The sequence below is a fragment of the Eubalaena glacialis genome, chromosome 14 (assembly GCF_028564815.1).
Source record: "Eubalaena glacialis isolate mEubGla1 chromosome 14, mEubGla1.1.hap2.+ XY, whole genome shotgun sequence".
NCBI classification, from domain to species: domain Eukaryota; kingdom Metazoa; phylum Chordata; class Mammalia; order Artiodactyla; family Balaenidae; genus Eubalaena; species Eubalaena glacialis.
In genome coordinates, this window is record NC_083729.1 from 84,939,934 (window position 1) to 84,962,450 (window position 22,517).

The 22,517-nt window shown below is 51.8% G+C and overlaps 1 protein-coding gene across 2 annotated transcripts in view; it reads left to right on the plus strand.

Moving 5' to 3' along the window:
- Positions 1 to 21,628, plus strand: part of CNNM4 (cyclin and CBS domain divalent metal cation transport mediator 4) — a 36,174-nt gene extending 14,546 nt beyond the window's left edge. The window contains exons 2-8 of one of the 2 annotated variants that reach the window (XM_061210934.1): positions 11,775 to 11,918; positions 12,210 to 12,344; positions 13,356 to 13,525; positions 13,790 to 13,886; positions 15,461 to 15,523; positions 18,623 to 18,807; positions 19,113 to 21,628. In XM_061210934.1, coding sequence (XP_061066917.1) covers positions 11,775 to 11,918; positions 12,210 to 12,344; positions 13,356 to 13,525; positions 13,790 to 13,886; positions 15,461 to 15,523; positions 18,623 to 18,807; positions 19,113 to 19,310 — 992 coding nt within the window. In that variant the 3' untranslated portion in view covers positions 19,311 to 21,628. The remainder of the gene's footprint in view (positions 1 to 11,774; positions 11,919 to 12,209; positions 12,345 to 13,355; positions 13,526 to 13,789; positions 13,887 to 15,460; positions 15,524 to 18,622; positions 18,808 to 19,112) is intronic. The other variant, XM_061210935.1, reaches the window with a different exon arrangement.
- The last annotated feature ends 889 nt before the right edge of the window (positions 21,629 to 22,517 follow it).

The window sequence follows — 22,517 nt, forward strand, 5'->3', positions numbered from 1 at the left end:
GTATAACTGGAATAAACCTGACTTAGTCGTGATGTATTCTTTTTACGCGTCATTGGATTTGATTTGCCAATATCTTTGTTTAGAATTTCGGCATCTACGTTCATGAGAGAGATAGGCCTGTAAGTATTTGTTCTGCCATTAAAAAAGCAATTGAGGAAGATATTATTACAAGGTGTCCCCGTTAGGTTTTTGTTTGTTTGTTTGTTGTGGCAGGAAAAATAATTGCTTAATAATTGAGTCTTTTTCCTTCTTTTAACTAATATTTCAGTTTAGGCGAGCAAATTTGAACATAGCAAGTAATTATCTCACCCTCTCCCTCCCCGTTTCCTGCTTCTCCTTCAGACAACCAGTATAAGCCTCTTACATCATGGGAAATGTTGCTGCAGTTTTTCTCCTTCTTTAGGGTTTTTTTTTTTTTTTTTCTCCTTCAGATTTTGATATCAAGGTCTAGAATGATTTTAATAGTTTACAAATTATTTGGAAACGTGTATGATTACCAGGAACCAACTGGGCTTCACCAATGGAAACAAAACAAAAAACCATTTTTTTTGTGACGGGGGATAGGATTACTAGGTTAGTTCAGGAGAAAACTAGTCCCAGACTTAATGTTATCTTGATGTTAACATTTAAGAGAATTTCCTATTGTCTCTTCATGAATAACATGCAACATGCGGGCTCATTAACAGTGGTCCAGTTTTTAGGTTGATTTGCCCGTAGATTATCAGCTGGTTGCACAAACAGATCCAAAAGAGCAGGTGCCTCTAAAGGCAGTAAGTGTGCTGAGTCTGTGAGCGGTCCTGCGGGGAGTGGTGAGGAAGGGGCTTCTCCTCGGGGGCAGGGGGCTGGGGCGGGAGGCCAGATGGCCAGGAGCTGGGATTCCACGGGGAAAGGCCAGGGGGGCTCCTGAGACCAGAGGACTGGTGGAAAGAGAGAGAAGCAGTTTGCTGGAAGGGTCCAAAGTCAAAAGGAGGCTGGTGGTGCCTTCCTCCCCTCACAGGCATGTCAGCTGGGCCAGCATCTTCTCTCCACTTTATTTCTTTCCACTGTGTAATGTAGCTCTAGTTCTCTGTGTTCCTCCCCACCCTCTGCACCATCCCTGGCTGTGTCCTCCAGGAGAGGTTTCCACATCACTGAGGACCAAGGCACCAGCACTTGGTGTGAACTCACTCCTGAGATAACTTAAGAAACTTAAAAAAAAAAAAACCCTCTCCTTTGACCCAGGTATTCCCCTTCTAGAAATCTATCTTAAGGACATGGAGATAGAGCCAAATATATTTATTACAAGGATTTTCATATTGGCAAAAAAAGTGGAAGGACACAGTTTAAGAGCCCAATGGGGCTTGAGATTATGTACACATGTGTGCAATGAAATATTATCAGGCCATTCAATTTTTACAAATATTTCTATGACATGGGCAAATACAAAGAATGCAAAGTATTTAAAAAACGGAGTACAAAACTATTTACATTATGATCCAATTTGTGGAGAAAATATATATTATAATATTTTATCTATATATGTTAATTTTAAAAGACCAAAGAAAACAAGCAGTTACCAGTACTTATCTTTGGAAAGTAGGATTAAAAGTGATCTTAATTTCCTTCTTTCTACTTTTGTTACCACAATCAGAAAAAAAACCATGTAAAAATTAGTTAGACGTAAAAAAGAAATTACAAGAAAACTGGGGAAGTTAGAGCACTGACTGTTGGTGGTCTTAAGGAATTATATGTTTGTGTGATGTGTGTGATGATACTATTGTGGTTTTGTTTTTTTAAAGGGTCCTTAACTTTTAGAGATACTCACCAAAGTGCTTGGGTAAAAGTTACAGATGTTTACAGATAAGATCTGGGATTTCCTTCATAATAAACTAGTGGAGCGGGTGGGGCGAAAGAGGAAACAGGACTGGCCAGAAGAGTTGTTAATTGTTTAAGGTAGGTGAAGGGTGTAATGATATTATTTCCTCTACTTTTGTATATGCTTTTATTTTCCATCATAAAAGGTTAAAAATTAGAGACTACTAGTTAACTGAAAAATCAAAGCCGTGAAGACCTGTCCTGAGAATTAGAGAACAGTCTTAGGGTTCCCCGACATCCATTATCAACAGCTTGACCCCTGGGGCGCTTGGGTTAAAAGAAGGCTATTTGGAGAAGTCCCATTTCTGAATCCCAGCTTGCTCACCTCCTCACAGTGCTATTCTGAGCAGGACCTTTCTGAGCTGGGGTTTCCTCCTGTGAAGAGTGGGGTTGGTCGTAGGAGATGCTCTGATGGGGGGAGGGGAGGGGCGGGACAGCACCCTGCCCTCCTCCCCCAAAAGTGCTCGCCCTGACTGCTCAGTGCCTGGGGGGAAGTAGACCCTGAGGGGGGACACCCAAGTGTCTACGGTGCAAAGGGACAGCGAAGGTGTGGCCACCTTTCCAAGGCTGTTCTAAACAGAGCTCTTTAAACTTTTTTGATTGTGGACCCTATTAGGAAAAAAAATTTTTTTAATTTGTATCTCCATTCATTCAAAAATTATATACATGTACTGTTTTTCTAATACATATATTATAAAACAAAGAAAAACAATTTTAAAGAAGTAAAAATGGAATAACTTATTTTAAAATGTCTTGCTAATAGTTATCACTTCCTATTATCTCTAGCACATACTTTATATACTTTCTCAAGGCACAAAATACCCTTGTGCTGGGATTCATCATTACTGACAGTGGCTGGACGTCTGTGTTTCACATAGTTTTCTTTGTTTTGAATCATTTTGGCCAATCACTCAGCGCTGACTCCATCCTTACTGATTTTCCCCCGATGCTGGTTGAGGCGGCGGGTGGTGAGAGGGGCAGCTCTGGCCTTTGTTGGCATCTGTGCTCTTCATTCTGGGATTTCCTTGCCCGGGTCTTGTTAAGCAGCTGTCCATTTTGCGAGCTTTGCTTTGGTCCCGCGTACTCCACATCGTGTGTAAATCCCTGTCTGCACTTGCTCCCAGTCTGCTGGAGTATGAGTGAGTGTGTGTGTGCAGGACATCCGGAGCCCCGTGGTCACCTGCGGTGACTGGTGACCGGCTGGCTTGCAGGCCTGGTCCAGGCCCACCCGTGGTCAGTCTGTGTAGAAACAAAAGCTAAAGTTGCTTATTTATCTCGGATTAAAAATAAACAGAAACCGTGTAAGGGATGAGTACCCCCTTGGGAGACCCTGTTCTGAAAGGTCTCGGATGGGCCGTGCTGCGTTGTTGTCTTGCTCGGGGTGGCTCGGCTGGTCGATCTCCTGGTCAGTCTCTAGAACCCCTTTTACCTGCAGACCCCTGTCTGTTTTGGCAAGTGGGCCCCAGTGTCTCCATTTCCATTTCTTTCCATGCAGCTGTCCTCCTATCACTCTTTTTTTTTTTTTCTGCTTTACTCTGTTTTACCTTTTGTCTTGCCTTACATTTTCATTTATTTCCTTTTAAAAACATAACCCGTTGGGGCTTCCCTGGTGGCGCAGTGGTTAAGAATCCGCCTGCCAACGCAGGGGACACGGGTTCGAGCCCTGGTCTGGGAAGATCCCACATGCCATGGAGCAGCTAAGCCCGTGCACCACAACTACTGAGCCTGCGCTCTAGGGCCCGCGAGCCACAACTACTGAGCCCGCGCGCCTAGAGCCCGTGCTCCGCAACGGGAGAGGCCACCGCAATGAGAGGCCCGCGCACCGCAGCGAGGAGTGGCCCCCACTCGCCGCAACTGGAGAGGGCCGGCACACAGCAGCGAGGACCCAATGCAGCCAAAAATAAATAAAAATAAAATAAATAAATATATCAAAACCAAACAAAAACATAACCTGCTATAATGCGGTATTATCATTGGTGATATTCATTGGCTAGCTTGCCTGTCGGGCACCTGCTGTATATTGAGCCTCATCTGGACAAGGAGGCGTGAGTCAAGAACCGCCCAATATAATTTCTGCGGGTGAGAGTGTAAACCGGGACCCACGCTGGGGAGGGCAATTGGGAGTTTTCTATCAAATTTGCCCTTTGACCTGTGACTCCACAACTATAAATGTATCTCACGTGGGTCGAAAATGGTGGACGTACAGGGATTATCTTTACAGCATTATTTGCAGTAGAAAAAAACCTGGCAACAATAATGTGTCCGTCAGCAGAAGGGAGAGGGTCAGATCCAGATCCATCCTGGTGCCCACAATCAGAGCTCTCGGGCCGCGGAGTGGGGAGCAGCTCTGCGCTCCAGTGACCTCTCTGAGGGCAACACGCGAGGTGCAGAAAAGTGTACCTTGTATTTTTAATTAAAATAAAAATAAAAGTAATATATTTACTGTAGAAACTTAGAAAAGTGGAAAATGATTAAGAAATAAAAGTCAAAGTCACCCTCATTCTACCACCCCAAATGTTTTTGTTGCGTTTTCTTCTAGTGAGTCAGCAATGAACTGTATTGCTTCTCCCCCTCAAAATGAGACATCCTTCTTCTGTTTTCTGATTATAAATGTAAAAATTAAAAAGTAATACATGTTGACTTTAAAATACATCAAGCAAAAGCAAAAGAAACCAGTATCGCTCTTACTGTCCTGTTTTGTAACTTTCTGCTTTACACAAACAGTGAACCACTGCCTTTTAAAATAAATCTATATCTACATCAGCCTTTTTAGTGGCTGCAATACTGTGTCATAAACCACACTGGGTGGACCCTCCTGGGCACACCTTGCACATGGCCTGGGCACTTCCTTTGTGTTAAGGTCTTTCCTAGAAGTGAAAGAAACGGAGTCCAAGGTCATACATTTTACATCTTGACGCATACTGCCAGGTCATGACGGAAAAATGTCATTGTTCTCTCCAGTACTGCACTCTTTTAGTCACCACAGTCTTATATTTTAATTTATATTAAAATTAAGGACCTCCTCAGTGTTTTTTTTTTTAATTAAAAAAATTAAAAATTTTTTTCTCACTGTTCTTTTAAATTGCTTATTTATTAAACAACTTCCACCCGGCCCTCCCCAGTCCGGCCGGCCCTCTCTGCTCTGGATGCCCTGCAGTATTCTTTTTGCATGTAACTCTCCCACCCCCTTGGAGCTGAGTTGGGAGGGCTGTGCTGTGCCCCTCTGGTGCCTCTGTCACCCTGGCGCCTGGCTTCTTTCTGGGATGGGCCACGGCTCCTCCTGCTGGCTGAGGTCAGCGCGATTAATCATCAGCCTAATCCTGCCCTGGCCGGGTAGAGGGAGGCGGAGGAGGGGGATTCCCAGGAAATCAGGGTGCCTGTTGTCTGCAAGTGCAGACCCATGGCCCAAGGCTATGTCTTGGGCCATGGGTCTGCACTTGGCAGCTGGCTGCCTGGCCAGCTCCTCTCTCCATGGGGGGGGGGCCTGAGAGCTCAGGGCCAGTCTTGGAACCTGGGATGGCAGGAGGTGGGACCTGCCGGGAGGCCAGCGAGGGAGGCCAGCGAGAGATGCCGAGGACACCATCTTGGGTGGCGGTAATCCCACGTCTGATCTGGGGCCCCTGGATCTTCCCCATGAGAAAAGGCAACTGGAGCTGGCGAGTAGGGCCTCTCCGAGCCCTTGTGGACTTTGAAACCCAGCACCTAGTAATGTGTTTTTCTTATGATCTTTGAGAGACTATAAAGGTTTTTTACCCGGGGGGTTGGGGGGGGGGAGGAGGACACAGCTGTTTGCTAAAATGGGCCTTGTGGGCGGTGGAGGGCTGGGCTTTCCAGGGCCCCTGGAGACCTCCCTGTATGTTTCTAGCAGAGTTTGGAGCATCTGCTGTGCACCGGGCGAGGGATGGGGGGCCCGTGGAGAGAAGTGAATCACGGTGCAGGCCAGGCTGAGCTGCATCCTGGTCCTGGTCCGTAGGGAGCTGGATGCCAGGCAGCCGATGGCACAGCCCGCAGCCTTCCAAGTGCTGGGAAAGGAAGAACTGGGGCGGGGTGGCGCGGGGGCAGTGAGTGCTAACGGGCCGGTGGAAGGGTAAAGAGGTGGGGGAGGGTTGTTGAGGGACTCAGGCAGGTCCTCCCTCTGCTTGCCCACTCTTCCAGGTGGGAGAGGGCTGTGAAAGAGGCCCAGGCTTGCTGTCTGCATCTGCCGATCCGGTGGGGGTTTCTAGAGGCCTCGTGCAGCTCTCTGACCTGGACAAAGGCTGACCAGGGCGGAGGGGGCAAGCTTGCAGCCAGATGTGGCCCAGAGGTGACCTCAGGACAGCAATTTCAAGGTGCCTCCTTCCCTTCCCCACAGCCAGGTTGCCCCTTCCTAGCAGTGCTTGAATTTAGAAGGCTGAGGAAGCCCCAAGCCCTAGCAAAGCAGTGTGAGAGTATTTTTAAGAGTTTCTTTCTTTCTTATGTGTTTCTTTCTAATTATACCATCGATTATGGAAATTTTAGAATTTCTGTTTAGGAAAGTATAAAAAAGAAAACAGAAACCATACTGAACTCCCCATACTGTTAGGTTAAACCATATGAATTGAAATTGTCTTTTTTTTTTTTTTTTTGGTCAAAAATAGTCAAATATCAGCAATTTCATATGGGTCAGCCAAATATAATCATTTTGCTACATTTTCTCAGCCTTTTTTTCTTTGAATAAGGACTGCCTTGGAAAATGTGGGATTCTCAGCTTTTGGAGTAGATGTATTACGTCAGTTTTCATGTTTCATTTCTCACCCCACTTCTCCCCCCAAAATCCAATTATCCAGTTGAATGGATACTAATAATCAAATGAGGTAACTCATTAAAATGAAATTCTGTATTAGATTTAAATTCCATACAATGAGAATCATAAATGTAAGTCCTAAGTTGATCCTCTTATTCTAAATGGTAAATCAGTTAATAGTAATTTCTGAATTACTGTTCAGAAGCTGCTTTTTTTTAAGTCATCACCCCCTGTTGCTTTTTTTTTTTTTAATATTTATTTATTTATTTGGTTGCACTGGGTCTTAGTTGCGGCTCGCGGGCTCCTTAGTTGTGGCATGCAGACTCTTAGTTGCGGCATGCATGTGGGATCTAGTTCCCTGACCAGGGATCGAACCTGGGCCCCCTGCTTTGGGAGCATGGAGTTTTAACCACTGCGCCACCAGGGAAGTCCGTACAGAAACTTCTTGATTACTAAAATTCAGAATAATTCTTTGCCTAGTCTCCGTCCCTCTCCCCCTTCCCCCATTGGTTATGTTTCTTTTCCTAAGGCACATCCACATGAACTGTGTCATCCATTCCACAAATATTCTTTGAACACCTACTGTGTGCTGCTTGCTGTTTTGAGTTTCGGGAACACAGACGACAGCCTCTGATATGATGGAGCTCTCAATCTAGTGGGAGAAGATGGGCCATAAAACGATAAACACAATGAACAAGAATGTTTTGTTTTGTTTTTTTTTAATTTATTTATTTTTGGCTGCGTTGGGTCTTTGTTGCTGCACGCGGGCTTTCTCCAGTTGCGGTGAGCGGGGGCTACTCTTCATTGCGGTGTGTGGGCTTCTCATCGTGGTGGCTTCTCTTGTTGCGGAGCACAGGCTCTAGGCGCGCGGGCTTCAGTAGTTGTGGCTCGCGGGCTCAGTAGTTGTGGCTCGCGGGCTCTAGAGCGCAGGCTCAGTAGTTGTGGCGCACGGGCTTAGCTGCTGTGCGGCATGTGGAATTTTCCCGGACCAGGGCTCGAACCTGTGTCCCCTGCATTGGCAGGCGGATTCTTAACCACTCCGCCACCAGGGAAGCCCTCTATTGTTTATTGTAGGTGATAAACTAAAGACCAGGGTTGCGGGGCTGGAGGAGGGGTTGCAGTACTCAGCGAGGCCCTCTGGGTAGGCCAAGGTGACATTTGAGCAGTGAAGGAAGACCCGAAGCAGGCTGAGTTGGGCAGGTGTGTGGGTGAGGAGCAGGCCAGGCTGAGGGAGCAGCCTTAGGAGTTTGAGGAAGAGCCAGGAGGCCGAGCGGCACAAGTGTGAGGGAGCAGGGCAGCAGGAGGGCTTTGGGCCCCAGGCCGCTGGGAGGAGTATGCTGTCTACCTGGAGTGAGACAGAGCCCCTGGAGGGTGTGGGGCACAGCATGAGGTGGCGTTATAACTTCTCCTGTAAGAGGGTCCCCCTTGCTGCTGTGTTGAGAGTAGACTCGGGTCCAGGATGAAGACTTGGGGTCTCACCCTCCGGGTGAGAGGAGGTGCACGTGGCTCAGCACGCAGCAGTAGCAGTGGAGGCTCCCAGAAGAGGTTGGATTCTGGGTGTCCGTTGCAGGCAGAGCTGATGGGATCCGCTGAGTGGGTTGGATGTAGAAGGGTAGAGAAACAGAGGAATCAGGGATCAGCGGTCCAGTGGTTAGGACTCTGTGCTTCCACTGCAGGGGGCCCGGGTTCGAATCCTGGTTGGGGAACTAAGATCCCGCATGCCGCACAGCGTGGCCAAAGAAAAAAAGAAATAGAGGTGGCAAAGTTTATTCCTCCAGGGCCCCATCCACTGGATGGATGGAGATTGGGGAGGTCTGGGGGAAGGGCAGGAGCTAGGTTTTGGCCGAGTTAAGTTCAAGATGTTAGACATCCACGTGGAGCTAGCTGTCAGCGAGCAGCTAGATATGTGAGTCTGGAGGGCACAGGAGAGGGCTGGGCTGCTCATAGTTATTTGAGACGCCTTGACGTATAGTTTGTATTTAAAGTCCAGAGGCAAGGGACCAGGTGCAAGGACTGAGCCCTGGGACCCTCTCTTCTCAAGGAGAAGAAGCAGCCCTGAGGCCAGAGGAACACCAGGAGAGCCGTGTCCTGGAAGCCGAGGAGAGGGAGGATTTCCAGGGGGAGGGAGAGAGTTGGCCCCTTGTCAGAGACTGTGGCCTGGGCAGATCATCTGAGAATGAGACCCCACCGTTGGAGGTCATTGGTGACCTTGGCAAGAGAGGTTCTCTGACCAGGGGGGAGATGGTTCTGCTACGACCCAAGAATGGCCCCTCTGGGCAGATAAATTAGAAGAAGGCAGACACGGCCCAGGGTCCTGTGCCCGGGCCAGCAGAGGATGACTGACTGGCCCCCAGCCCAGCACCTTTGCATGGGGCCCAACTGGCCAGCCACATTCAGTGCAGTGTTCCAAGCTCTTAGCCTGCAGAGCAGGGCTGGCCGTGGGCGGTGCCCCAGGTTGCCTTACCTACAGGGTACCTGTCTACAAGGTGCTGCCACTAGAGGGCACCCACACCCACCAGTGGATTCCACAAACCAAGGTGCCCCAGAGAGGAGCGGGGAGGGCTGAGAGGGGCTCAAGGAATCTGCTCGTTTCATCCACAGGAGGGGCATTACGGTCCTTCAGAGAAGCCACCCACCTTTCCCTGTGAGGCCCAGTGTGACCCGTGACTGTTTTGTGGGTCAGGACTTGTTCTGAGTCTGTGGGTTAATTAGAGGGTTCAGTGGGGAGGGGGAGGTTTTCTCAGATTACTGGAGCTGTATCTTCTCTGCAGGGGCTCTGACTTCTGGGCTGTGAGCAAGGACCTGCGAACTGAGCCACACCCACCCTGTTCTCCAGGGCTCAGTCTGCGGCAGGTTAGGCAGGGAGGGTCCTTGCTCACCCCCTCTCACCAGTTTCCCTTTGTTCCCTTTAATTTTGTTTTTCCCCCTTCATTTTTTCTCAATTAAAAAAAAAACTGTAGAAGTAAAACATGCCTAGAACAATATAGAAAGGTATAAAGGGATAACAAGGCCCCTCCCTCAAACTCCAGATATCCCCGAAGGTGGCCATGGTTATCTCCTCCAGACACTGACAGGGTAGTTTACACCTCACCGCCCCTCGCAGGCAGATGGCAGCACGCATTCTGTCCCGTTACAGCCTCTCCAGGGCTTCCTTCCACAGCGTGGTTCATCTGGCTGTGCCGCATTCTCCCCAGAACAGCAGTGGCTCCTGTTAAGGACTCCGGCTCCATTGCTCTCGAAGTTTGAGGTTGTTAAAAAGAATGTTCTGATGAACCCCTTTGCTTTTTCTGTCTTTCTACGTTTTGAAAATTATATCCGTAATTATATCCGTAAATCACGGAATTGGGGGCACCACGGTAAGGAGCATTCCAACTCATTTCTACTCCTGGCTTCTGGATGTCATTGAATATGTCATGTTAACATTGTCTCTGGGAAATATCTGACTCACCTACTGGAGTATCGTGAGAATTGAATTAAAAATGCGCATGAATGCAATTCAAAAAAAAAGTAAGTTCCTACCTGTGGAATTTCCAAGTCCAAGCTTAGGGACCCTGAATTCTGAGACATGCCGCCAACTTGGCCTCCTGAAATGAGTGCCCGTTTACCTGCCCACCCACCAGAGTGCCTGTGGGGGCCTGCGCGTCTCCCCAGCACTGGGCACTCCCAGGCTTATTAGGGTGTGCTGTCTGGAAGCAGCAAAAGCTACCTTGCTCTAAGTCTGGTTCCCGCCTGATGACACAGCTTAACTGGCTGCCCCAGGCCCCTCAGAGCATCGTTTCTGTCTCCAGAGAGCGCTCCCGGATGGGCAGCAGTGGCAGGTGAAGAGGCCGGGGGGCCGGACACCAGGGTCCTGGCCCTGACTGGCTGCTGCCTGCTGAGGACCTTGGCCGAGCTCTGGGTCTTGCTGGCTCAGCTCTGGAAGACACTGGAAAGTTTTAATCGAGTCCATGGCTCTGCCTGGCAAAGTGCTGAAAGTTTTTTGACCACGACTGGAAATAAGGATACCACAGTGACCGGCACATTGTGGAAAAGTTTCACACACAAAACAACCAACCACACAAACAAAAAACAGTACTTCCCCCCATGTGGTGTACTCTGCGATTTTTCACTTTATTTTTAGAAATGCTGGTCCCGAGAACTGGCATGTCTCTGTTCTCCCTCAGAGGCCCCTAGGAGTTATGAAGATGCATCCTGGGGCTGGGATTCCCTGAGGCCTTAGAGACCTGGAGAACATCCTCTGCGGAACCGTGCGCTAGAGTCCGGGCTGAGACTGGGTCATGCGGGGGAAGCTGAGCAGGAGACCCTGACTTGACCTTCACAGCTCTCCGGGCCTTCTCCCCTTAGGCTGCTCCAGACCCGTGTCCCCGTGTGTGGGTCACACAGTCCCGTTCAACCCAGAGTGGGGGCCGGGCCCTTCTCGGCTGTCACCGTGTCATTGTCACGCACTGGGGCGAGGGGCACGAGAGCAGTGTGGGACCCCAAAGGAGGGCCTGGGAAGCCCTGCCACCCCACAGAGCTTCTGTGGAGGGTCCTTCCTCCCCACCCGCTGCCTCCTAACTTTCTTTCTTGCTTCTAAGGGTGGCCCTCCTCTAATTATAGTACCTGCCTGGCCTAATTATAGCCTGGGCTAATTTGTTAATGGCTTTGGGAACTGAGAGCCCTTGCCTTGGGCAGGATCACGGCCCCTGGGTACACGCAGGCAAGTTTTGCCAGGGAGCACTGGGTGAAGGAACGTGAGTGGCCTTTGAGGCCCATGGGGGGCGGCGTGGGCCCCCTGGGGAGCCCCATGTCCAGCTGGTGCACGCAGGGCTCTGACCAATCCTGCCTCTGTCCACGAGTTGTCAGGGTGGGTCTCTCCCCTTCCCAGGGGTCCCAGGAGCCCCTGATGCGCGGCACCAGGCAGGGCCTTGCCATTTTCATTCTATTTAAACAAATGGTCCTTAATTAAATGCCTTTACATTGAAAAATACTTTTGGTTTTCCTTTCCATAAAAGCAATGTCTGTTTGCAGTAGGAGCTTCAGGAAATGCAGAAAGGGGAAAAAAGGCCGTTCATGACCCCACCCCAGTGACTCATGACCCCAATGCGTTAGCTTTTGGTCGAGGAGTCTCATGACTGGTCCCTCTGCTCTTGTTTGACTCATTATATTGTCCCCGCAGGGAAGTCCCACCTGGCCATCGTGCAGAAGGTGAACAACGAGGGCGAAGGTGACCCCTTCTACGAGGTGCTGGGCCTGGTCACCCTGGAGGACGTCATCGAGGAGATCATCAAGTCCGAGATCCTGGACGAGTCTGATATGTACAGTGAGTCCCCTTCCCACCCTGCCCTGCTCTGCTCTGCTCAGACTGGCACCTGCTGTCCCCAGGTGGGAAGGCCGCCGTGGGGACGGGAGGCTGGGCACCAGCCAGGGCTGCTCGGAGCATCCACAGGAGCCGCCTTCCTTCCTCCCAGCATTTGTGTCTCAGCCCAGACACTGCTGCTTCTGCTTCTGGTGGAAGAAGGGCCCACGGAGCTGGGAGCCGGCGGGTGGGTACCAGTCTGTTCCCCAGTCCTTGGGGGATGCTGTTCTCAGTTCCACATTCCCTCTCTTGCAGCTGACAACCGAAGCCGGAAACGGGTATCTGAGAAGAACAAGCGTGACTTCTCAGCCTTCAAGGATGCTGACAATGAACTCAAGGTGAAAATTTCACCTCAGCTGCTTCTGGCTGCTCACCGCTTCCTGTCCACGGGTAAGAGCAAGAGGGGGGCCTTCGGGTGTCGGTGGGATACAGCCCCAGAGGGAGACGTACTGGGCCTCTGGTTACTCCTCCCCAGGGGACAAGGGCTACAGCAGATGAAGGGCCTGGGGCACGCACCGCTGCCTCTGGAAGGGGGCGAGGTGTTTTCCTTCCATCCCTACCGATGATCCCTGCGGTTTGTTTTCCCCGTTAATGGGTTGCTGCTACAAACTTCCAGGAACCGTCCGGGTTTGTTTTGGCTGTTATGTGCTGGGAGGACCTGAGGTGGGCACCGGGCTCCCCGTTGAGGAGGGAGAAGGAGGCCCTTCCGTATGCCCCCTCCCCCTGGGTACAGCCCACAGCCCTGCCTGCTCATCCTCTCTGAGCGTCTGGATCCAGCTCCCTTCTCGTCTCTCTGCCTCCCCTCCGCCTGCATCTGCTGGGCCCCTCGGGACCTGACTTCTAGGTCAGTGACTTTTCTCTCTTCTCACCCCTGACTCAAAGCTCCCTTGGAGACCCGGGTGATTGATTAGGAAAACGCCCGCCTGCTCTGTCCTCTCCCCTCAGTCTGACTTCCCTCCCAGCCCTCACTTGCTAAAGCTGTGATCCTTCCCTCTCCTGTGCTTTTCCTGCCGGGCTGTTGATGATGTGGGTACTGACAGTAGTGATAGTCACGTTTATTAGGCACTTCGCATGTGGCAAGCGTGTGTCTAAGTGTCCTACATCTGTTATCCCATTTCACCAAACAGTGACCCCATGAAGTTTTAAATCCTCATTTTACAGATGAGAAAACTGAGGCACGGGTGAAGGAGTTTGCCTGAGGTCATGTTCTATTAGTGCAGGAGCCACTGTTCAGGCCCAACCGGTGACAGACTTGAGTGTACTGAGGCCGGAGCCAAGGTCACGCCCTCCGGGGAGGCAGGGCCAGGCAGTGAGGAGCCGTCCAGCACAGCAGTGACCATGTTCCAGGCACTGCCCGGCCCAGCCTGGCCTCATGTGAAATCCTCCTCTCTCCTCCTCCAGAGGTTCCCCAGTTCAGCCCCGCTCTGATATCAGAGAAGATCCTGCTGCGGCTGCTCAAGTACCCGGACGTCATTCAGGAGCTCAAGTTCGATGAACACAACAAGTACTACGTCCGCCATTACCTGTACACCCGCAACAAGCCGGCTGACTACTTTATCCTCATCCTGCAGGTGCTCCTGCCCCGCCCTGCCCTCTGTGCCCACGCTGCCCTCTCACCTGCTTTCCTGCCCTTGAGCCTCTGCTCCCCGTTGCCCGTCCTCCTCCTGCAAGGCCACCGTTGCGCCCCCCCGGGTCTCCAGGGCTCTGGAACTAGCTCCTCCACGGGGCACACAGCCCTGTGCACTCCTTGCTTCTCCCTCGTGCCTCAGGCTTTTTCTTCCCAGGTGTTTTTTCCTTCTCAACTCTGTTTGTAACCCTGACCTGCGTTCTTTCAGGGGAAGGTAGAGGTGGAGGCCGGGAAGGAGAACATGAAGTTTGAGACGGGCGCCTTCTCCTACTACGGGACCATGGCCCTGTCCTCGTTCCCCTCTGGTGAGTCTCTGGGCCATGTCTGGGCCGCCCTCCAGCACTCCTGGAGGGGGAGAGACTCGGACTGGCCCCCCCAGAACCTAGGGCCGCCTAGAAGGGTCATAACCCAGGTGGCTCGGGAGAGAGGAGGCCAGCGAGGGCCAGAGCTGCCAGGGCCTCGAGGAAGTGGCCTGGAAGAGCAGTGACTCGCCCCTTGGGACAGGGTTCAGAGGGTGGAGAGAAGAGATGAGAAGGGGATTCTGACGAAAGCCCGGAGGGAGCTGAGAGTGTGTTCTGAGGTGGTGAGACCAGCCCACCAGGAGATGAGGAAAAGGGTGGATATGAGTCAGGGAGCTGCAGGAAGTTGATGGCATTTGCTTGCGGTACGAAGCAGGAGGCCATTAGTGGCCCTTGAGCAGGGGGACCTATGACAGCAGAGTGGGCCAACTGGGCAAGCGGGCCACAGTGGCCCTCCTTAGCCGTGACGGCGGGAGGCCAGTTGAGAGGGAGGCAGGTGGAGGGAGGCTGCAGGGCCTCACTTGTGAAGACTGGGCCAGGGGAGTCAGGGTGGGGGAAGGGGGCCCATAGCTCCCACGTTTGGAGGCCAGGCCAGGGCCTGTTTTTTGGCCGCGCAGTTTGCAGATGCCTTTCGGCTTTTCAGGGGGCTGAGCCACTGCCTTTTGGTTAAGGGGCCGTTCTGATGGAATAAAGGGACCTGGGGGCAAAGAAAGGACTGGACAGCCTCTGAGAAGGGCCACTCTGGCCACTCCGGCGCCCTCTGCTTCTCCAGTCCTGGGTGGCTCAGGCTCCCCTTGCTGGAGGGGGTGCCCTGCAGACGAGGCCCAAGTCTCGCCCGGCTCAGCTCCTTGCCAGTTGTGTGACCCCTCTGGCCCCAGGTTGCTGCGGGCCGGGGGGTGAAAGTCTGCTTTGGTGCCGGGGACAGGCACATGGTGAGGGGGCTGCTGCAGCTCCTGGGGAGCCTCCGTGCTGTGCCTGTTACTGTCCTTTGACAACGAGGACCCCCGTGCAGGGGGCTGGGCACCCGTGCATACTGACTCAGCTCAGCTACTCCACCAGCGTGAGCAGGCTCCTGGGGGAGGGGAGTGGGAAACAAGGCTGCAGAGCTGGGTTTTGGAACAGGTGGCCCCTGCCCAGGTGCCTCAGGCCTGAGGAGGACTTCTCTGCCCCTCCTAAGAGCACCTCTTGTGGTCCAGCTTGGGGAAATCTTGTGCAGCAGGGCACACAGTCACGGGACGTTCCTCCAAGCACCCTTTCTCTGCAGCCACGCCTCAGAGCCTGGTTAGGGTCCTGGGCTCTGTATTTTGATGTGGAGGCCCCTGGTTCCCACTTGCAGTGGCTGGAAGGGAGGGGAGACGACTTCCGGGGGCTCTGGACGCACCCCACCAGCTTCTGCCCTTCTCTGATCAGGGCTCTGGTCAGCTCTGAGCACCCTCCCCGTCAGAGCTGGGTCCCCTCTACTGTTGTGCCCCCCTCTCTGCTCGAGGGAACCTGGCCCCCAGCAAGTCTGCTTCTCCATCCTGTACCTACGGCTCCACGTCCACCCCACCCATCACTGACCTTTTCCTCTTTTGCTCCAGTGCCTTCCACCCTGGTCAGGCGTCCGCCTGGCAAGCGGAACTCCCTGCTCTCCTGGCTCCCAGGTAACATGGCATGGCTGGAGAATTTGCACTGCCACCTGCCGCCTGAGCCTGCACACTGCAGCTGCATTAACCGCTCCCAGCAGGCACTGGGGGCCCCGCCCCCGCCCAGCACCTGTGCCATCCCACCTGCTCACACTTGTGGGCCAGCCTGACCAGTGCTGGCTCTGCTTGGCCTGGGGCCCAATTACTATGTGCCTTTGCCCAGGTCCTGGAAGGGTTTCCCCAAAGGGCCTTCGGTCTTTGAGAAGAGACACACACGCCTGCAGGTGACAGGCTGGGAGTGGAGGGTGGCTCCCGGCCAGGCCAAGTGAGCCCAGCTGCTCAGGGCCACTCACAGGCCTCAGCAGGATGACTTGTCACCCCATCAGCTTTCTCTAAAAAACTTTCCAGCTTTCCTCACAGGCTTTGGTTTTCATTCTTTGGCTGCTGGTTCCACCTGCCAGGGGGAGGCAGCAGCTGGGTGGTTAGAAGTGTGGCCGCAGTCATACTGCCCTGGTTGAATGGGGTCTCCGTAGACAGCAGCTAAATGATTCCGGGAGCTGACTTACCTTTTCTAAGTCTTAGTTTCCTCCTGTGAAATGGGAACAATACATGTGCCCTCTTCTTAGAATTGTTGGCAGCAGTGAGAGAATTGATATAAAATGTTTAGTTAGAGCTCAGTTACTATTTGTTTTTTCTCTATTACAACCAAAATGTGACATTCCAATCAGAAAGTGTTTAGGAAAATTCCAAAAGCCACAGAAACATGCTGTTTCTGGCCTTTGATATGTCACACTCCCGAGCCTTGTCCCAGGGTCGGTGGGAACTGTGTTGGCCCCAGAATCACTCAGTTCGAGGGATTCCTATCCCATGTATGCTGCGGCAGCAGAGGTCCTGATGTCAGGATTCTGGCCTGGGCTGCTGAGGCCGGAGGAGAAGAGCATTACGAGTGCCTTTGAGCTCCGGTCTCAGTGCATAACTTAGAGAAGGTCCCGGGGCCCCAGCAGTGCTAAAAACCTATCATTTCAGTCAACTGTTTCCCCTATTATGTTTGTACAGCTGGGTTTTTTTCCATCTTAAATGTACAAACACACACTTTTTTTAATTGATCCTCTTTAAAAAAAAAAAAAAAAAGTAAAAAGGTGATTTAGAAGTCACTTGTCCCGTTCAAACACAGCCAACTTTTGGCAGTGATGGGAAGTACAAAGCAGTTAATGGTCTTTGAGCAGGGGGCTGTCTGATGAGAACAGAATGGGCCATGTCAGCCCTCACTGGCCAACCCCTCAGCCTCACTCTCCTCTTCTGCTCTTGCTTCTGTCTCATAGATGGCCGGGAGTTGATGCATACATGGTTTGAATCCTGATGTCTTTACCTAATATGGGAACCGAGACACTTTTCCATAAGCTTTCTAGTTAGAGCTACACAGGGTTTCACCAAGCAGGCGTGCCTTCATTTGTTTTTTTCCCCCTCATGCATATTCATGGGGGTCTATATTCTAAGTATAACAGCATGATGTAAACCTGTTTACGGAAAAACTTCTTCTGTATTTAAGATTATGTCCTTAGAATATTCTTCCAGAAATGGACTTACCAAGTCAAACCCCCTGTTCTTTTGTTTTGTTTTGTTTTAATCATAAAAGTAACATAGCTTATTTAGAAAATTGGGAAGGTGGAAAAAAATCTTAAGAAAATTAAGAAGCATCATAATTTCATTATTCAGAAACAAACACTTCATATTTTGTTATATTTCTAGACCTCTGTTTTTAATAGGCCATGTGACTAATTTATGTTGGTTTAAATTCAGTTCCTGTTCCTGGAGTGTTAATAAGCATTAATTAAAAGCATTCTATCATCCAAATAATTAATGTTAAATATTAAGCAATATCCCTAGTGTTTCTGTTCTTTGCTAGAACTTAATCAGAGGTGTTGCTTAAGTTAGAATGAGTGATACATGCACATGGTCCTCTAGTGGTTGTATACCACCTAATCATAGAATATCCAGACTGTATTTTCCTAGTTTTATGAATGAAACTCAAATGTAGAGTATTACTCAGTTCAGTCGCACTTGGTTCAGCCACCCAGATTCAATGGTTGCTCTTTTCACTGGTCTGTTTGTTAGAATAGCTAACTCAGCAGTTAGTAACTTAGTTAACTAAGCAAATCAGCTTAGTCCACTTCCTGTTTGTTTAAAACAAGCCAGTATGCCTCCACAATTAACTTCTTGGTGCATTTCATTGTTTTCTGAGTGTTCCCAAAAATACGAGCTAATGATGTACAATAATGTGTGTGCCCTTCCTTTTCCAAAATAAGGAGCTGGTTCCTTCCTCGTTGGAGGTTGAGTCATTCCCCTTTCCTGGTTACAGTCGACCGAATGGAGGCCTGTGCTTCCCCTAGTGGCGGGAAGAGGCACTGCCACCGCTACCCCAGGCTCTGCCTCATGGGAGGGGGACTGGGACCCAGCCCCCAGACACCCCAGAGTGGGAAGCCTGGAGCTCTGGGGCCTCTAGGTTCCTCTGAGAGGAACCTGCTGCACCCCCATCCCCCTGCCAGACTGGCTGGGCTCAGCAGACACAGGGCAGGACTGTTCCACACACAACAGGTTACGTGCAGAACACACTTTTGAGCTCTTAGCATTTTGAGATGTGAACAGGGTGTCATGTTGGGGGGTGTATGACGTGTGGTGAGAGAGTGCAAACTGTAGGTTCTTCCTTTTCATATAATTTAAAAGTATGCAGTTTATGTCCCTTGACAGAAGCTGTCCAGTGGCTCCTCTGCCATGCTCGGGTCATCATTGTGTCACCCTTGCCTGATCAGCTGTTGGGGAAATGAGGGGTTTTGTAGCCATAAACTTTCTGTGTCTCTGGTTTTTGTTTTCTGTTTTGTTCATCTGTTTGGGTAGACTTTTTAATACTTACTGCACCACAGTCCTAAACAAACTAACTCATTGGCGTTGATGAGGTCAGACCTTCTGCAGGCAGAGCTTCCATTCGTTTGTGCCTGAGAACTACTTCCTGCTGCCGGTGGGGGCACCACTGCCCGGGTGTCCGTGGACAAGGTTGGACGGGAGGCTGTGAGGGGCACCAGGCTGGCCCCCGGCCTGACAGCCTCTCTCCCTCCACAGACCGCTCCCCATCCCACCCCGCACCCCTCAGCCGCTCGGCCTCCCTCAGCTACCCGGACCGCTCAGAAACGGCGTCGAGCACAGCCCCCTTGGCGGGCAGCAGCCACCAGTTCGGCAGCTCCATCCTGGGCCAGTACACCTCCGACTTCAGCGTCCGGGCGCTCATGGACCTCCAGTACATTAAGGTGAGCGCTCCCCATGGCCGTCTTCCCAGGCAGCACCGTCCTCCTCATCCTGGGCGTCTGGATCACTCTGCCTCTGACCCGCAGCTTCTTTCTTTGATCCACCACACCCAGCACGGAGGGCCCCCCGGGATGCGTGTCCCTCCTACTCTAGCTCCTCGCTCTTTGGTCGCCCCGCCCCCTGGGTCACGCCCTCTCTCCTGGATTTGCAGCCTCCCTCCTGGCCGCCCGTTTCTCCGGGTCTCCTGTAGGGTTGGCCCCCCGAGCCCTGCTGTCGGTGAACCAGGCCCTCCCGCTTCCCCCTGCAGATCACCCGGCAACAGTACCAGAATGGGCTGCTGGCCTCACGCATGGAGAACTGCCCCCAGTTCCCCCCGGATGGGTGCACCGTCTGTACCGAGAACTTGACCGACAAGTCCGAGCTGCCCCTGGTGGACGAGACCACGACTCTCCTGAACCAGCGCAACTCCTTGCTGCACAGAGCCTCCCTCGAGGGCGCCATCTGACGGGAGGGCCCGGGGTCCCCCGCCAGCCCCGCGGGGGCCTCCCCAGTGGGCCCACACGAAGACAGGGAGCCTGTTAGGCCGGAAGGGGTACAGATAGCCTGTCTGACTGAGCAGCCAGATGGCCCCCGACCCGAGTGGGATCTGGCCTCCGACAGGAACCTCTGAACAGCTCCGAGCTGGCGGCTGCCCACCCTGGACTGTGGGGCAATGGGCCGGCGACCAGGAGCGCTTCTAAACTAGGCTCATCTCACCTCTTTTTAATACCATATGGGGAAGGGAAGACAGGGTTAAGGAACTTAATTTAAAAACAATTTTTTTTTTTTTCCACAAAAACTTTAAAAGGGGTAGGGTTTCTCACCCCGGGAAGCAATAGCCATAACCTGCTCCCAGCCGTGACCTTTTTGGCTATGTCCCTGACTCAGGAAGCCTACTCTTTCTGCATCTCCTCTGCCTCCTCCAGAGATGGCATCCCAGGGGCCTGCTGGAGGAAGGTTTTCTCCTGGGAGGGAAGACAGTTCTTCCCAGGAAGCAAAGAACCAAATAGCGCTGAGAACAATTGCCCGGACACGCGCTGAGGCTCGCCTGGTGTCGCCGAGGCCGAGGGATTCTGAGAACTGTGATCAGGGACGTGACACTCGCAACTGCGGAGAGGAGCACACCTCCTCCTGGTAATCGCTGGACCCAGGAATCTCCTAGAACTCTGCTGACGGGCTCTCCTGGTGAGTTGGGCTCCGCTGAGGACTCTCGCCCCGTCCCTCATATCTGCTCCTCTGGACAACTCTCCCCTTGTAGTGGGGCTGAGTCCAAGTGTTAGGCAGGGTCTCACACCTTTAAGATTGCTAACCCCTGCTCCCCAGGCCCTGACCTCACTTTCACCAAAGGTTTTCCCCAGGTTGGGGGAGCGACTGCGTTAGAGGGGACTTGTCTGCGATGCTCCTTTCGGGGCCAGGAGGGAACCTGGTCATGGGCATCTACGTCGTTAGCAATTCGTTCCATCCCCCTTCCCACCCCACAGCAAAAGTCAGGTCTCAGTCACCGACCCAGCAAGCCCTTCTTTCCGGACTCCCGATTTCTAATCCAAAACCCCAGTGCCTCTTGGGGATTGAGGACAAGAGGACGTTGTAGGAAGCCAACGTAAGCAGGTTCTTCATGCCCTTTCCTCTGTGGCTGAGGCTCACCTGGCTTTGTTCACGCACTTACAGAGCCACCTAAAAGGCACACAGCTGGCAGCCCCGTCTTCCCCACATGTGTGTTATCCTAGTGTGAGATGTCGTCCTGGCCTTTGCTGAAGCTCGTGGTCCTGGGCGCTCAGAGCCCCAGCCCCACGTGCAGTCCTGCCCCAGCACCTTTTCCCTGTGCTGCAGGCTTCCCGCCATTGGGGAGGCTGTAGGACCAAGGTCCACGGTGGCCCTTTGATTGGGTGGAACAGTTGCTGGGGGGCGGGGGGCCCAAGATCAGGCGAGGGAGACTCCACAGGCCTTCCTGAGTGTTATTTATTCACTCCTTTCCTCAGCCTGTGAGTCCTGTTACCCCAAGTGCTCTGTTGGGGACCAGGAAATGTCTTGCACCAACTATACTGGCCCCTGGTCATTTTAAAGTCCTTCCAGACACAGAATTGATTCCTACAAGTCTGCAGAGAAGGTGGTGACAGCCATGGGTTCTCAAGCCATAAGGAAAAAAGATACCAGACCTTTGTCCGCCGTTGGGGCCTGAAAACCCCTTAGTTTTCTCCAGGAGCAGCTTGCTTTCCGAGTCCACACAGGGCCTCGCAGAGCTGTGTTCCTGGGACCTGAGTGCCAGGTGGAGCAGACTCACGGCCTGAACCGAGTGTGTGTGAAGCCAAATGAGCAGGTGCACACACTTCCACGGCTACCTCTTTGCACGCACAGTTACTTTCAAGAGATGGTCCCGCCTCCCCTCCTCTTCCCGTCCCCATTTATAATCACTTTTTGCAGAGGGTCATGATTATTTCCACATATTACTGGTCCGATGACTTCCTCCTCCCAGTGCAATTTTTCACCTCCTATTCCAATCTCTGGTTCCTGGGCTGAGCAGTACCCTGACCTGGCCCAGCCCTGCGTGTCTTCCCGTGGAAGGGAGACCTTCGCAAACGGCCTCTGGATGGGTAGGCGAGTTACAGCCACCGTAGCAAATAACTCATATTTATTTTGCATAAGATTTTAATTTGTATATTTTTGTGATTTATTTTGGCATTGTTATGAGTTTGACTCTCGGGGAGTTTTGTTGTTATGACTCTTGTGTCTTTTGTCACAAAACAATGATAATATTTGCTAAACGATATACGGAATTTATTTTTGATTGGTAATAAAAAAAGAAATATGTATAAATCTTGGTGAGTTTACAGTTGGCCTGTTTGAGTTCTGTCAATACTCGGTACTGGTCATAGAGCTAGAAGTGGCTGTGCTTGGCTGTCACCTATGACAGGGCAAGGGGCAAGCATTCTGGTACTGTTTAGCAGTAAAAAGGAAGCAGAAATGTAACTTATACAAATATATATAATCAAGGCTGTTGTCACAGGAGCTAGAGAGTGCCAGCTGCTGCTAGATAAGACAGGGCAAGTGTGCTGAACTGCCACCATTAGGAATCCAGTAAAATGGACACCAGAGGGTTGGGGGCAGCTGGGATGGGCAGATTGCCCCTCCTCTCTCCCCTGGGGGCTGAAGGAGAAAGGAGCTTGATCCAAAAGTATGATTGCATTGTCTTATAGCAGCAGGTGCCTCTCAGTCCATACACAGGGGCTGGCTGTGGTTTCACAGTTGGAGTGCTCACCGCTGGAGAGCCCGCCTGAGAGGGACCTCACTGGATGTGCTCCCGAGGCTTTAGCCAGGCAGACTCCTGCCCACAGGTGCCTCGGCCTGTGTGTGCAGTCGAGTGCACCCAGGCCAGGGCCTCAAGCAAGCCTGGCTTGACAGGGCGAACTGGGGGGGAAATGTTTAAGGAAAGGGAGGCACTGGGTAGGCAGAAAGGAAAGAGGACATTTCAGATAAAAGGAATAACAAATACAAAGTCTTGTGCATAGGTAGGCAAGAATAAATTTCATTTATCCATCTGTTCCACACATGTTTAAGCCCTTGCTACATGCCAGGTGCCACCAACCCCTCAGGCTGTCTTCTCCACCTGGAACTTCCTCCCAGGTCTTTGTTGAGGCTCACCCCCTTGCTTCATCTAAGCCTCTGTTCAAATGCT